Here is a 16,497-nt window from a genome sequence, read left to right on the forward strand (position 1 = left end):
CCAGTTAGAGGGTTTCGTAGAATGGGGCCAGGAAAGACCATCTGCTTGTGACCTTGGAGTAAGCAATTCTGGGCTAGGTGGACCAATGACCCAATGGGCTTCAAACAGGTATGTCTCTCCAGTCCAGTTGGAGCAGGTAACAGCCCCTAACTAGGGAGGGGGCCATGTATCCCTAGCAGAGGGTCCCAGGTAGGGCTGGAAAAAACCCTGAAATCCTTAAGATCCATTGCTGCCTGCCAGTGTTAATAATACTGGGATGGATGGACTACGGGTCTGGCCCAGTGCAAGAGAGCTTCAGGTGTGTTCTGTGACCCATAAGTCTGTGGTGGTCCAGGTTCGCCAGAAGAGTGTACACCTCCAGCTCCTATGGCGGAAACAGTGGAATGCAAGACAGCAAAGGTAGCGTGTACAGGGGCCAGGTGAGGGATATACCCCATGGGAAGCACACAGATCCTACCTTTACTGTTTGACATAATGTGCTTTCTGCTTCTTGGTTTTAGTAAGTATGCAGAACTACCATGGTTCAGTAGAAAAGATAATTGCCGGCTTGAAATATATACAATTTTGGTTTGACAGTGGAAGAAGGCACTTGTGGGATTTAGGTCTGTGCATTCCTCAATTTTGGTAGAAATTTCCATAGGAAAGGCCATAGGAAAGGCCATATGGGAAGAACTGTAGATTCTGCTGGATTAGTTCCTGGAGGAACCTTTTAGGCAAATATGGGAACAGGGTTCTGAAATAGATGCCCTGACCCAGTTAGTCTTTGGGTCTGATCCAGTGAGGGTTTTATGGTTTCTGTAAGGGCAACAGTTTAGGGGCTAGGATTGGGGAGAAATGCCAACCGAAATCCAGAAATTCTTTCTTTTTGTTCTAAGACACTTAGTTTGGATTTGCGTTCAGTTTTTGTTGTTCACACTACAGTGGATATTTTCACTTTTAATATTCTTCATAGATTTCTCATAACTGTGATGAAGAATGTTTTAAATCCTAATAATTATTCATTAATCATTCTTCAATGCTTCAGAAGACATCCAGGTATTATGAATAATGCAGTTATTTCTGATTCATGGAACGGCAGCACTGTGAACACACAGAGTTGGAAAGGATAAATCCAGATATAATTCTGGACTGGCAGTACTCGCCTTTTCCTTACATATTTGATCAGATTTGCTTGTCTCAGATATTTCTTTTGGAGCTCTCTTCCATCCATCCATCCATCCATCCATCCTTCATTGTTTCCCTTGGAATCATGATTTAATTAGAATAAACCAGTACAGGCCTAGTCAGTGGAAATCTGTCAAGCGGTGGAATTTTTCATTTCTTATGATGAATGGTCCAGTTAGCTGTTTGGTTGCCAATCTTAGCAAACACCTACAGGGCTTCCAAGGTTGCACAGAGAATGTCTGTGCCCCTTTCCAGAACTTTCTCTGCCACCTGCAGTCTTCTGGGCCTCGCAGGTTGTCTTCTGTTTGGCCCTGCTGGAAACAGAAGGCTTCTATTCCTTTAAGACAAGGGAGCAACTTTTTCCTGCTTTGAATGCCCTCTGCAGGTGATCAGTTCAGGCCCCTGGCAGTCTGATCGGGAAGAAGAGGGAAGGAGGGAAAAGAAAATGGCAAAAAGGAGAGAAAAGCATTCTACTGGAGCATTCAGTCTCCAACAGAAGGCAGCCTTTGATGGGGAAAAAAAACCTGTTGCCCATACCTATGTATGACATTTAATTTAGTTTCTTGGCACACATAGTTTTTTAATGTTGAAAACATGGTTAGGCTGGGGGAGTCCTTGCACATAGAAAGCTAGCATATCTGGGAGAAAGGACCTCTTCTGCTTGGCATGCTAGTTTTCCATTTACTGGGAGCCTTTCCCTGAGCATTGAAACCAGATACCCTGCTACGGTTCGTAAAAAGCTGCATCCTCTGACAACTGCATGTGAGATGAGCGTAACACAAGCTTGCTTAATCCTGGGGGTTATTGGATGTGCATTGCTGAAGAGCTCTCCCAAGCCACCCGGCGCCTGAGTTGTCCCAGTGTTGCCTGAGATACTCCATTCAAAATACAGCACGTACACAGGATGCTTCCCCAACTGCAGGTTTAGGTTTATCTTCCCATCTGTCCAGTGAATGCTGGGCTTCCTTTCTTTTGCACAGCTTTTGCCCTTGTCCCAGGAGGGGGAAGCACGGTGCGCTTGTGTTTTTCTGCGCATGAGGTCTGCTCCCCTTGAATGAAGGGCTGATGCTGCCCACCCTACTGCTGGTTTCAGGGGGACTTGACGCTCAGAAGCAGGGCATGTGATTTGCATGGAGAAGACTCCAGTTCCACTCCCTGGCATCCTTCCCCGGAGCAACACTGGGGAAAGCTTTTCTCGTCGCCCTGTTGGGCTTCACTGCTTTCACTGTTGATCGTTCTCCAGGATTTCAGACTGAAGATGCCAGGGACTGAAACAGGGCCCTTTTCAGCACGTAAGGTTTACGCTTTACCACTGAGCTATGGGCATTCCCTAGGCCAGTCAGATAGGCAGGTAGATGAACTGGTAGACGGATTGCGTCAAGCTCAGAACAGGAACTTTAATTGGTTAATTGCATTTACTGGCCAGTCAAGGCAAGCAGCTTGTCTTTAGGTCCCCCTGCTTTGCCAAGACAGATCCCAAAATTTAAAAAATGCTATGCAGCTTTGGTTTGTCTTCGTGTATCTTTGCTGCTACATGTTTTTGCTTTAAACACAATGTAGATTAGCATGGATTTTAAGTGTTAAAAGGTTTTTTTTTTCATTCCATAATCATCCCTTTGCATGAGCCTTTACCATGAAGCAAGAAGCTGTTTTCAGCTTGCTTGACTTTCTCTCCCTCCCGTCTTTATTTTTTCCTTTCTTTTTGAGTTGCTATTATTTCTAACATTTCTGTTCTCATTTTTGTTTTTTAATTTGCAGTTCAAGCTTCACATAAAGCCCGCCAAGTCAAAGGATCTTCCTGCATTCCCCTGCTTTTGCAGTAATGTGTCTCAGCCATCTTATATATATATATATATATTTCTTTTAAAGACAAATCCTTATTATTAACTCAATAATCATGGGGCGGGTGGGCGAAGCAGGGGGTGTCTGGCATTTGGGCTTTATTGGGGTTCTCAGGAGAACAGAAATGGTAAAATTCTTTGCAAGGGGAGCAAGAACTCTGTTGGAACAGTTTTAACTGGGGTTTTGTTTGTGCATCACGCTTGGGTTCATGGTGCCAGAAAGCCCTTTGAAAGGCATGAAAACAGGGCTGCTCACACACCATTTTTAATATTTGGGATGGCAATTTCCACCTCACTTCTGCAACAATGCACTGCAAATTGAAGGCATGACCCAGTTAAACGCATTAAGGAACCAGTGATTTTACTGGGAGAATTTGGCTGCAATCCTCTAGAGCAGGCATGGGCAAATACAGGGGTATAGGGGGCTTTTTGCCTCCTCGGCACCCCCCCCCCCATGCAGGTTGCATATATTCCCACCCACGGGCAGGGGGAAACAAAACTTTTTTTTTTAAATTAAATGTGGGGTCTCCACCAGCTGCAGAACACCGTGCCAGCACCCCCATTTTGATTTTATCTGACAGAATTTGGGGAGCACTGGGGGCTCCCTACCCCTGCTGTGCAAACTTATCTGAAAGGGAATACCATTGAGCCCAGCCAGGATACATCAAGGATTGCTCTCCAAAGTACGTATCCCTCTTTTTCTCCTATTGAAATCAATGGGAATTTTTTTCCAGACCTGGATCATGCCTTGCTTATCCTTCAGAATAAGTTTTAGGAAAGAGGGGCCACTGTTTAGGTTGAAACCTTAGAAGATCTTACATACACATACATATTGCTGTGTGTTTCCTTGGATTAGGACCTGAGCCACATCATTCATATGGGGGACACAAATAACCACAAATGAGAATTTTAGCTCTATGTATAGTGCTCTCCATTTGTACTGCACTGGTTCACTGTAGGTAGCCTTTTTGTACCAAAAATCTGTAACAATTTTCTAGCAGTAACGGAGGCAGCACATGTCCAAGATACAACAGGAGCACACAGGTGTATGAATTAAGCACTCTGAGAAACCATACTGGTAATGTGAAGATCCAGCAGAAGAGAACTACAGCATTTCTCTAGAGATATCCATGATTATCTCTATTAGTAACATAACCTATTTCCCACCCAGCATTCCACAGAACTGTGAGCTTTTGTATTCACCAGAACGCTTCATCAGGCATGATGAAGTGTTCTGGAGAACTCAAAAGCTTGCACATTTTTGTAGAATTTTGGTTGGTTTTCATAAAGGTATTGCCCCACTGTGAATTTTGGATTTTGGCGAACTTGTTTTTTAATTTAACCCTTTTATCGTTGCTTAAAAGATTACTGGGTCAGGTGAAAATTGAGTTAAGATGACCAAGTCCTGATCCTGAGCCTATCCCTTTCAAAATCTTGGGGGCAGTGACAGACTCCATAGCATATAGGGTTATTGGTGTCCTAGAACAAGCAAAACAGAGTTGGACAGAGGGATGCTGCTGCTGCTCCCAGCCTCTCGGAGGCAGGATGGCTGTGATTTGAAACCTGACCCAAATGCTATTTTTGCACAGCTCGCTGCAAAAAATGGGCAGCCAGCTCTCACTGGGCTGGACTGCACTTCTGCCCCTGCCTTGGAATAACAGTCTGAGGGATTCCTTGCACGATGAGTTAAACACATCCTTACCTGGGCTTCTTCCCTTTTCATCCCCAAAGTTGTCCTTGACCCGAGGTTTTCCCTGGAGTCTGGATTTGATTTTACGCGAGGCTTTCATGCTGGTCTGTTCTGATTTGGAATTTAACACTGCCCTTTCCCCTCTCTTAAAAAAAATCCACAAAAATGATTGGGAAACACAAGAGGGGCCCTGGAGGAGAACAACACTTTGGAAAGTCCCTGCAGTTGAGGAACCAGGAGTGCGCAATACATGCGTTTTGTGGAGAAGCCCGAGTAATTGTGTGGCGGTTCTTCCACCGCCCTGTTGTGCCCTTCCCTGCTAGTTCTACAGAACTGAGAGTTTCTTCCCGCAGTTGTTGCCAATTTACAGAACTCCAACCACTGAGGGATTTTTCTGTGCCATTCACTGACCTTACACAGTTTCTCACATGCATGATGGCTTTTGTCCTTCCTGGGTGCTTCCCATCTTAACATGCCGAAGGCCTGCTCGGTTCATCTTTAACCCAACTTCTCTACAATGTGATGCAGCTAACAAATGCATCGTTGCATCCTAAACCAGAGGAGCGCGTGTTTGGCAGAGGCAGGGCTGCCTCCCCTAAGCATCTTGTCGTAAAGGAGCCCTTAGGAGGAATAGTAGAAACCTCCCTAGAAGGTAGACTCTCCACAACCGAGGAATTACAGAATACACAATCCTATGCACATATAGCCAGAAAAACGGTCTACAACTCCTGGTCTGGTTTGGGCATGCTGGAGTTGTAAGCCTTTTTCCCCCCTGGCTACTTGTGCCTTTCAGGGATTAAACACCATTTATTCTGACCTGGGGAAGTGAGATTCATTTCTGGGCTTAGGGCTTAAAGGTATGATGACCTATCTTGCTGTAATTTGTTGCCTAATCTTAATTAAACAGAATTGTGTGCCTTCCTAGATGCGTGCAAGAATAAGGAGCATATGGCGGAATTATCAGGTGGGTGTTTGGCAACACACGCATGCAGGTGTACTGATCTGAGAGTCAGGACTGGTGCAGGTGTGTCCAGGCAGGTAAAACCATGGCTCTGTAATACCGAGAATGCCCTTTTCCAGATCTGCACGAAGAAAGCTTGATACGTAAGTAGAAGCAAGCATAGCTTCAGGAATGTGCTGGACCTGGCAGAAAGTGAGAGCGTTACGGAAGCCTGGCTTTTTCTGGAGAGTTTTTTTTTAGGTTACAGCAACATTGGGCCATCCAGGTGAATGATGAAGTGATGGTGCGAGCCAGCGCAGCTTCCCAAACCCTGGGGAACTCTGGGCACGGAACGAACCCCTTGCAGCACTCCAGGCGCCCTAGTGTAAACTGCCTTTCTCCATTTCTTGGGAGAAGGCGGAGCCTGGACAGTTGGGGCAGTTAAAAACCTATTTCGAATAGTTTCAGGGGCAGTGCAGAGTTGTGAGAGAATGGGCTTGTCAGGACGCCCTCCACTTTTAACACCTTGAAACAACATGTGCCAGCTGCAAGGACAGATACACAAATACGGTATCATCCGTAAGAAATCTCCTCCTAATTTTTCTCTTTTCGCGCTGTGTAACTGACTTAACATGTTTAACTGCTTGCATTTTCCTGTGCTGGACAGGAGCTTTTCCTTTTGGGTCCATTCCAAGAAGCAGCGACCCCCATTAACCCTCTGACTCTTGGATCGCTTCTTCTACTGCTGAGGCGCAGCCCATTACCTCCTTCTCCTGCCTCCGTGCTCTCCTTTCCCTTTCACCTTTGAAAGTACTTTTTTCTTTCAAGCCATACTGGCTCACCTTTCACCTGCTGGTCTTGGTTCTTCTGGGTTTTTCTTTTCCTTCCCTGGCTCTTATGAATGGAGAAGGGGACGTTGCCCCTCCAGTGCCTAAACATGGCCCTGCCCCAAGGTGGAGGCAAAGTGGCAAAAGACAGACTTGGGCCCTGCTGAACTGCAGGTGTGGCAGCTGATCCAAGCACGGCCGCCATTCACAGCAGACCAAATAAAACTGAGCACACTTCTCAACCAGCCCTCAAATCCTCCTGGCCTAGAGGGAAGGAGCCAGTTTCCTCCACCTCGTGCTGCTGCAGCTTATTGTCTGAATATATGTTCAAGTTTCCTGAAGCTTGAATGCTTGTGCTGTGTGCTTCCACGAGCCGTGTCTGTACGTGTCCAGTTCTTAATTGGCTTTTGCGCCTGCTTAGTTTGTCAGCTCTGTCTTCTTGCTCAGTTGAAGAGACCCCTTCTGAGAGACACTCCAGGTGCTTTCTAAGCTTCGCCTAATTCCCACATTAATTCTGGTCATGGAGGAAAGATGAGCAGCCCGTGTGAGCTTCTCTCACGCGTAACTAGTTGGTCAGTTGGGCACTGGTGGCATCCTGTCAAACAGCAAGGAGAAACCGACTGTGCTAACACTCTGAACAGGATGTGTGTTTGTGTTTGTGTGGTCTGGGAGAGAGGCAGTGGAGCTGACCGACTTGCCAAACACAGACAGACTCACAAACCCAGGCACACCTGCTCACATATTCCTGGGACAAGCTGTAGTGAGACATCAAACCCCTGACCTCCCACCCGCAAAAAGAACCCCTCTGTATTCACTCTACAAAAGCTTCCATCCCTGCTCATCTGGAGTCAGTCCATAGTCATCCCTGGTGAGTAGGTAAGTGGCTATTATGGTAATTGGCTGACCCAACTCCACTCCCAACCAGCTTTTTAAAAATTTGTGCCTAAACTGTGTGTGTGTGTGTGTGTGAATGCACATCCCACTGCAAGGTCGGTACAGACTTAGATTCCAATGTGCCTATGGATATGTATCAGGTTTGCAGCCCCCGGTCCTGATGCATATGCGGAAGGCGGCCTCTGTCCTTTAGCTGCATCAGGGCACTAACAAATAACTGTGAAACCCCTGCCTTCGCCACTCCCTGGACCTTGTTTAGTTTACTGATTACTGCACTTGCTTTTCCTTTCTGTATCTATGCCTTTCTTCACAGTAACCCTTGGCTCTGCACGGAGTAGTCTCTCTCCTCAAAGCTTTTTGGATGTGCTTTCACCTTTGCATGTAAGTACAGCTGCAAAAGACTGCCCTGCCCATCTTTGGAATGAACGGAGGGGGTTGTTTTGCACACAGACGTGCATGTGATGACCAGAGTTGCAGAAGCACTATCAGATTAATTTGGCAAAATAGTCCATTGACAGTTCTAGTCTAAAGGGGTTCACAGCCAGACTCGGAGCACACTGAGTTTGGTCCAGCTGCAGTTAAACAAACGTGGCACCCTTTGAGATCGATGTGGCAGCTGAGTCTGAAGTAACACGTTGCTTTCAGTGATGAGTATAAGCACAACTAGCTTTTCTCTGGATCATGGCCGTGCATGTAGGTGCACTGAGCATACTTAGAAGGAAAGGATGGCCTACAAATTATGAGAACTCTGACTTGCAAGGAAGTTCAGTTGTTTTTATTTGCTGCCTGAATCGGCTCCTATCCACTCAGAAATTCCATCCAGTTCAAGAGGAGTTACTCCCAAATTTGTAGTGTAAGGTTATGATCCTGTACGTACTTAGGAGGTAATGGCCTGGTTTGCACATATAGGGGCTAAACAGCCCCATGGTTTGTTGTTAATTAATCTAGCACTTGCTGTTGCGTATGAACTAGGTCAATGAATCCCGCTGAAGGCAAGATTCAGGTTAGGATTGGGTTGTTAACCTGATTTCCAAATAGGCCTCATTGAAAGATCACTAGGATAGCCCTCAGAGTAAAAGTGCTTGGTATTCAGACACAGAAAAATGGAAGAGTTGTCCAAAAATGGGGTACTGCTCGCTGTTTTGAGGCAGAGCTATACAAAAAACTTTGTGCTTGATTCCCCACTTGGAGGCACCTTCCCCAGTTTTAGTCCAGCAACATTTTCACTTTGCTGTAATTTAAGTTTTTACATGCTGAACACCCAAGTTTCATTAATAGTCTCTTAACCTTCTTAGGAAAAACAATCACAGTTCAGAAGTAGAAGCTCTGTTGTGATCTGCAGGCTTAGCTGTTTATTCCTTGCTTGATATACAGGTCAGTGCATTGATACCTGCCTTGAGACTTGACGAATGGGCAGGGTTTGGTTTTGTATTTTGGAGGAAAAAAGGCTTTCTCAAGTGGACTAAGCACTCCCCTGGCTCAGTGTCCTGTCTTTTGAGACTAATGAGTGGAAAATTCATGACCGGCCCCAGTGTAAATTCTAGATCTTGTTTTTGGATACTTCTAATAGGATTAGACAGAAAAGTGCAAAGCATCAAGAAGGCTGAAGTTCACTTGTTTTGGCAGAAACGCTGCATGTAAAAGGACAAGCACCATAAGGCACAATGTTTACCCAACTCTTTTGAGGCTAACTCATGGAAGTAAGAGATCAGTGACCATCCAAGTGGCAGGGTATTGTGGAGTTGCAGCCTTAGACGTTTGATGCAAAATGGAAAAATAATGTCCTTTTGCTTTCTTGCATTAATGAAATGACATAGGGAAAAGGCTTGAAGGCGGCCTGATTGTACCTGCTCTCTAAAATTGGGTGCATGAAGGTATGACTTGCTGGCCTTGTTTTGCATCCCTGCAAGGTGTCCGTGCATGAAAAGTGCCAGCACTGGTCACTCTTCCATGGAAACCATTGGAGGCGTGCCCGTTCGCCACAGTAGAGAAATCCACCTGCATGCAGCCATGGAAGCCTTTGGAAATCCTCTCCGGAACAGGCAAGAACAAAGCTAGGAAGCCTCCCCCAGTGTAAGCTTACCTTGTATTCAGGTTGGGCGCACCATGCCGAGGCTGCATCCGCTGGGAGAGCTGCTTGTCTCTGGTGGGGTTGACCTTCAGGAATGTAGGAAGTGCAAGGACACAGGAAGGGGAAGCGGGGAAGCTTTACCTGCCGCGTCAAGCAGCTGGGGTCACCTGTTGAAGTACACGTCTCGATAACGAGGTTGCAAATGTTCAGCCTCCAGGACGAACTGTAACTGACTTCATAGTTCTCCTGTTAAGAAGTGAGTATGAACCTCAGTGGCCTTGCCTAGTTGAGACTCTGCCAGTTTGCCAGTGCCCTCTGACAAGCCCTTCCAAATGGGTGATCGCGCATGGGTCATGCTCCAGATGCTAAAATAGAGACCTGTGGATCAGGCCCTTGAGATCACACAAAGGTGCTTCAACATTTTGGGTGTTGCCAGAAGTGGCTTGCTCACGCACAGTGGATTTAAAGGCATTGTGGGTTAGGGGCGAATGTTTGTGCTTAGACATCTAACGCAGCCCATTACAGAAAGTGCTGCTTGCTGTCCTCATCTGGAGCTGGCTGCAACTTCGGGAGTCTGGTGAAGGAAGGCAGGGCTCCTAGTGGAACCGAATAAGAGGAAAGCTAAAAAGCAGCCAGAGGGCACCGGGGGGCACTGAACTTGGCATGAACTTAGCTAGTGTGGTGATACCAACTTCCAGGAGGATCTAGTGCCAATGGACATGCGGGGCAGGCTGCACCCGCTGGCACAACTGCCGATGGGACCGTGGGTTTTTCAGGCAGTGACACCTTGCTCTGCCAGGACATGTTTTCCTAGCATACCATTAATGTTTTCCTAGCATACCGTTAAAGCCCAGGTGACAGCATTTAGTTACCTGAGATGCTTGCTAACCACGTGATCTGGTAGATGGTTGCATTCTGTTTGTTTGAATGTGAGTCAGAGACAGGTGCGTGCATGCGTAAAGCCGGAGCACGCCATTGGAAGTCCAGGTCAATGGAATTGCTGCAAGCCACCCTTCTGCTCTTGGATGGTATAGAAACGGGATAAATAATACGGTAGCGTAACCGTGGGTGCCCCAGCCATGTGATCTCTTGTACCTGCGTGCACACGTGCTCCTGCAAGGGCCATCCTGTTTGATTTAAGGGAAAGGATACCACCTGTGAGGTTTTTCTCCGTTGAAATGAATGGGGAAATCCACCGGGGTTGGCGCACTCCACAGTGGGGCCGAAATACTCCAAGACGTTTTGAACTGGGTGGTGAGTCAGCTTGAAAATGTTTTGCTTTGCGATGGGACAAGAACTGAATCCCCTGTTGTGCACATTCCTTACCCCGTGCATCTGACTTGTATCTTGGCCGTTCACTGAAGGCAAATGGTTTCCTTTTTACCCTCTCTTGTCATCGACGGAGAAGAAAACCCACAGCTGTATTTGCAGTACTGCTTTTATCTGTCTAGTGGAAACCTGACATTGTCGTTCCAAAGCGTATATGAAGGGTTGTGTTGCTCTGCCTGCCCCCCAATTAATTGAGAATAAAACTGTGAACAGCTGTTGGAATACTTTGTATACTTGTTTTGTGATTTGTTGTTGTTATTTTTTAAAGTTTGCTGACTGCCTTAAAACCTTTTAGGTGTAGCTTGCTTATACCTTCCTGTTTTGAAAGTAGACAATGTTTTTAACAGAATTCCTTTGTAACCAACTTACAGTGTTAATATAGCATTATATGTGATATGTATCCGTCCACTAGACTTCGTTCACACTTTTCAATGTCAGCAATGGTCTTACTTTTCCAAGTATACCCATAATGGGAATCTTGTACATTTGATGGACATGTTTTCTTGTATATGTTCTTGAATGTTCACTTCCCAGGAGTCTGAACACAAAGTGGGAAGGAGAAAATACATTTTTAAAAAAACAAAAACAAAACTCAGGCATTTTTTATGTGTGTGGCATTCATTTTAAATAATATTTTCATTGTGGGTTGTTAGTCAATGTTTCTGAGATTGGAAAGAAATCAAGGGAGGAATAATTTGAACCCCTTGGATTTCCAGCATTTTGGTTTCCCCAAGCTCCTTTCTATGTGTACCATTTCTTTTCTGTTTTACTCCCTAGGTTTATTATTTTACTCCCTAGGTGTATTATTTTATTCCCTAGGTTTTACTCCCTAGGTTTATTATTTTATAAATCAGTGACGCATTGGAAACTCATTCTGTGCTCTCTTGCTCAGCATCTTGGCAAGGTCAAATTTCTTTGAGTTTCGATTTTGCATGTTTCTGGGTCTTTATACTCAGGGCTGTCTTTGGCATTTCTCCATTTGGTGCATGGGTGAAGTTAGGTATCTGCCATGGAACATTATACCCTAAGAACGCAAGCTCTCCGTTGCAAAAAGAAGAATTTTCTCAGGCAGCAAAGGTATGCCTGGCAAGATAAGTTGCTTGGTCAGATTTTGAAAACCCAGGCTTGGAGAATAACTATTCCCAATGGGAAACTGGAAGCAATATTGAACAGTAATAAAAGATTCAGCAACAGAATAAAATATGGTGAGGAAAAATCAGATTCCCAAACTTGGTTTCTTTGAGTGAAGAATTTCAACTGGCAAAGGGTCGCCAATGCCAAGCAGCCCTGAGTATACCAACTCCTTTCTTTTCCGTATTTCCTTCACCGTTTACTTTTTGAAATACTGTTTGTTTTCTCTACTTCTTTTGCTTCCCCCACTTTGGATTCTGAACCGCTTCTCTTCTCTTCTCTTCTCTTTCCTGTAGCTTCTTCTTTATGTAGCTGTCAGTCCACCTTTGCCACGTTCCACTTCCCTCTCTCCTAATGGACGGTAGCGCATTAGAAGAGGCCGGCAGGTCATGCCACACCCCCCCATTGGGAGACGAGTTACCTCATTCTGCTACCGCCTCCGCCTTTCTGTCTTTGGAAGACTGTGACTCACTGCGGTGTGTGTGTGTCTGTGTATCTGTATTTTCTGAGTGTCAGGATACTCACCACTGGCCACCAATTTGGCTTTTCGCACTGCCCAGCGTAATAGACCCACGGTGGCGGAGAGAACTTGGAGGACATCCAAAATATTGCACTGGGAGTTTTCTTTTGATACTTTGGGGCTGTGCCAGTCCACACGAAGACGAGAAGCCATGGCCTGCGAGTGTGTGTGTGTGCGCGTGTGTGTGTGCATGTGTGTGGCCGTGGCCGTCTGTGTGTGCAAAACCCAGAGATCAACACCCTGCACTGATCTAGCACTGAATCAAATTCTCTGCAAGAGATGCAGTAACCTGGCGATTCTGAAGCCATATGAACTTTCAAGGGCTCCAGGATTCCACAGCACCCCATAAATGGGGGGTGAGGGAAAGAGATGCTGCCCAGATATGCTGCACCTTCAGGACAGAGCCATCTTTTTCGGATCAGAGTCTGTTTTGAGTTAAATTTCATTGGCCTGGCTTCTCCTACCTGGAACTCAAAAAAGCTTTGGAAAGGTGTTACGAATATTGTAAGTTTCTCCTTGGGCCACCCCAAACATCACACAGCAACAACCCCATGTTTGGCATTGCACGTAGCATGAAAGCTCCGCTGGGAGCTGATGCTGACCTTGGCTCTCGCAGAGTACATGGATTTGTCTCCTGCATTTATAGAAGTATGTTTAAGGGTTGTTGTTATGGGTGCAATCCTTTCACCCCTGCAGCAAAGACAATGCACTTTGGTGATCTCCACCGCCACAGTGCCCGACACCTCACGTTTATATGGCTGTTTTTGGCAGTCTAGATTTAGCATGAGGGAGGAGGAGGAGGCAGTCTCACCTGTGCAGCTCCACAGTCCCTGCACCTGTTCCCTTTTCCCCCTCTGAGGCCCAGTTGCAATCTTGGGGTGGGGGGGGTAGCCGGGGGTGCTTTATTCTGAATCAGCTGAGGGCACAGGGATCAGACACAAAAAATCCTTTGCCCTCCCAGATAACATTGGGAGGCCATAGGATTGCACTGTAAGTGCACCTTAAAATGAAAGGGAGCAATAATTCCCAGAGGCTCTCAGGTGGCAGGGAATTTTCAACAGCTTCAACTTGATTCCTTTGTTTTCAGTCTAGCCCAGGGGTCGGCAACCTTTAACACTCAAAGAGCCATTTGGACCCATATCCCACACAAAAGAAAACACCGAGAGCCGCAAAACCCTTTTGACATCTAAAATGAAGATAACACTGCATATATTGTTTTTTACCTTAATGCTAAGTATATCTTCATTATGATTTAGCTGCAGCTCTTGTTCAGTCACTAAAAACTGTTATTTTTAATCTTACATTATAAACTAGTAGGACTCCTTTCATATATTTTGAATAGGAGAACAGCTTCCTGAAGAGTCAAATCCAGAGCTAAAGGGCTGCATGCATTAAACAGCAAACCCCATAAGTTCATCAGCAGTAAAAGCAAATGAATCTACCCACGTACCATTAAACATTTGGTTTTCTTCAGAAACTTTTCTTCAATTTATCCATGGTTGGCCTACATGGGGGGGGGGGGGGGTGGAGGGGGGGGGGGGGGGGCAGGAGGGGGGGGGGGGGGGGCTGTGCCAGAGATATAGGTGTGTTTAGTGACTGAGTATCAGATAAACAGTCAAGTGCTGTGAATTGTGACAGGTCCCAAGCACAGCTTTTAACATTCAGATGAAGGAGATTACATTGGGACAAAGAGAATTCTTTCAGCAGGTTTCGTTTCCTGTAAAATGAGAGCCTGCAGGAAGCTTGTTTAGAAGAGGAATGTAGCGATTTACTTAACTAGCCGATTTACTTAACTAGCTAGTTAAGCCTTCCTGAGTGCTGGCCGGCCAGCGCCTGTTTTGAGCGAAGGAGCCGCAGCAGGGGGGTTCAAGAGCCACATGCGGCTCCGGAGCCACGGGTTGCAGACCCCTGGTCTAGCCAATCCAGGCTGAATAGCGCCCATGTTGTATGCACAATCATCCCGATTCTAGAGACCAGGCAAGCCGTGAACTCTGAATTACAGCTCTCAAAATACCTGTGAATTCAGTTCCTCAGACTTAACTTCCTTTGGATCTGACCGTTCGCTCTTGAATTGGAATTCATGGAAGTGTAAATGTGTCTAGGTCCTCTTTTGAAGCAAAGCCCCTTCAAGGCAGCTTACATAAAAAGGATAGAAAGTGTTAGAATTCTAAGAAAATGCAGTAAAAATAGAAGGTTAAAATAGTTAAATGGAGCATTGGCAGCATTGTGAGGTCAAACACACTTAAAACAGCCAGGGCTGGGTGTCTTAAAGCACAGATTCAGCAGAAGCCTTCCCTGTGAGGTGCAGGATCAGGCGTCCTGAGATGCTTGCTTTAATTTAAGTGTCTAGTCCTTATGGCTGAAACTCGGATAGGCTTGAAAATTCAAGTGCAGTTCCAAGGTAAATCTTGAAAGGCAGAGGGGTGGCTGAGCTGGTCTTTGCCTATGCCAGTGCCTAGCAGAGACGAAATAAAAAAATGAGGATAATGCACCCAGATTGTGAAATGTCATTAACTGATGTACAAAATGTTACAGCCATGCAGAAGTCCCATTAAGCATAGATCTTCAATGGTAGATTAATTAGTCCCAACGATTTTTTAAAATAATTTCAATGTCCCCCTGGTAGAGTAAGCAGCAGGGTTTTTTAAAAGTTACTTTATTTTTCTTGTATGTTTTTGCAATTCTAGCAGACGGGAGTCAATTGAGGCATTTTCTCTGCCGCTGCCTGCATTTTCAGCGATTGTGTCTGCTGTGACACTGGAAAAGACAAAGCAGTGATGTCTTCCCACATTGCAGACATGTTTATTCATACACAGATTTATGCAAATACAACTGATTCAGCCTGTGGGTTTCCATTTTAATTATCTGAGATTTCTCTAGGCAAGTGACAGCTGTGGAATTGGAATTGGTGGAATGTGAACAGTGCTTTCCTATACCCAGGTACTCAGAAGTAAGTCCTATTGAACTCAGCAGCATTTACTCTTAGGTGACTGTACTGGATGGAATTGCAGCAGACTGTAGGGTCTTAACCATGCAATCCTCTATATATCCACTCAGAAGACAAGGAGTCTTGCGGCACCTTAAGGGTTAAGAAATTTATTTTGGCTTGAGCTGGATGAGAAGTTAATGTTTTTGCTGCAGTCAACTTTACTGGCTGCCCCTCTGGAAATCCTTACTCAGAAATAAGTACCATTGAGTTCAGTGGGATTTATTCCCAATTCTTACTCAGTGTAGAATTGCAGTGTTGGTGCCATTAATTTGAACAGGAGTTGTGCACTCGTGATTACTTTAGTTATGCTGTGTTGCCCTTGTCCTGTGAACTTGTTATCAAGCTGTTGACATCCTTTACTCGAACATCTGGATTGTAGAAACTCTGCTGAGTGCTATTTTAGTGAAATGGCAGTGTAGGGATACTCAGCGGCCGTCACTCAGTTCCTTGCAGATGACGCTAGCGATCAGGGGAAGGGAAGGAATCAGTGCTCAGTGGCAGAGGGGCTGCCGTTTCCTGTTAACAGGATCAAGTATCATGTAGTTCCCCTGTCTGAGACCCTGTAGAAGCACTGATGGAAATCCCCACTATTCAGACAGACAGACAGACAGACAGACAGACCTAGCATAAGCCAGCTTCTTCACTCAAAGCCTTTGGATCAGCCTGGCGGCTGGGTCCAAACAACATAACACACACTGAACAGAGGAACTGTGGGTTGTCTGGACCCAGCCAAGGCAACAAACCGCTATGAACAACCCACACTTCATAAACCACCAACAAACTCTGGGTATTTTTTAATGGGTTGTTTGTGGTTAACAAGCTTCGGATTAGTATCTCTGCTGGGTTCGGACAACACAATAACCCACGGATCATTGACAATCCACATTCAGCCCATGTTCAATCATCCTTGAGGATGATTTATTGTGTTGCTGGCACAGGGGTGCCCTTGAAGCAAGTGCTTCTAGACCAGTAGCTCAAGGCCATAGTGCAGAGAAGGACATGAACAGTGGAGAAAAAGAATTTCTGTATTGTAGCCTTGAAGTATTCAAAAGAACAATTAAAACAGGCCGTGGATTTGGACTGGTGTCTTTCATTACATGG

General features: G+C 45.6%; 1 protein-coding gene across 2 annotated transcripts in view; it reads left to right on the forward strand.

The window, feature by feature from the left end:
- SEPTIN11 (septin 11) overlaps nt 1–13,587 on the forward strand; it is a 92,633-nt gene extending 79,046 nt beyond the window's left edge. Inside the window, exon 10 of one of the 2 annotated variants that reach the window (XM_044429463.1) lies at nt 12,184–13,587. In XM_044429463.1, coding sequence (XP_044285398.1) covers nt 12,184–12,199 — 16 coding nt within the window. In that variant the 3' untranslated portion in view covers nt 12,200–13,587. Of the gene's footprint in view, nt 1–2,922; nt 11,356–12,183 lie in introns of those variants that run through there. The other variant, XM_044429462.1, reaches the window with a different exon arrangement.
- Nucleotides 13,588–16,497: the final 2,910 nt, after the last annotated feature.

This window comes from Varanus komodoensis, unplaced genomic scaffold (assembly GCF_004798865.1).
Source record: "Varanus komodoensis strain SLA01 unplaced genomic scaffold, ASM479886v1 scaffold2, whole genome shotgun sequence".
Lineage (NCBI taxonomy): Eukaryota > Metazoa > Chordata > Lepidosauria > Squamata > Varanidae > Varanus > Varanus komodoensis.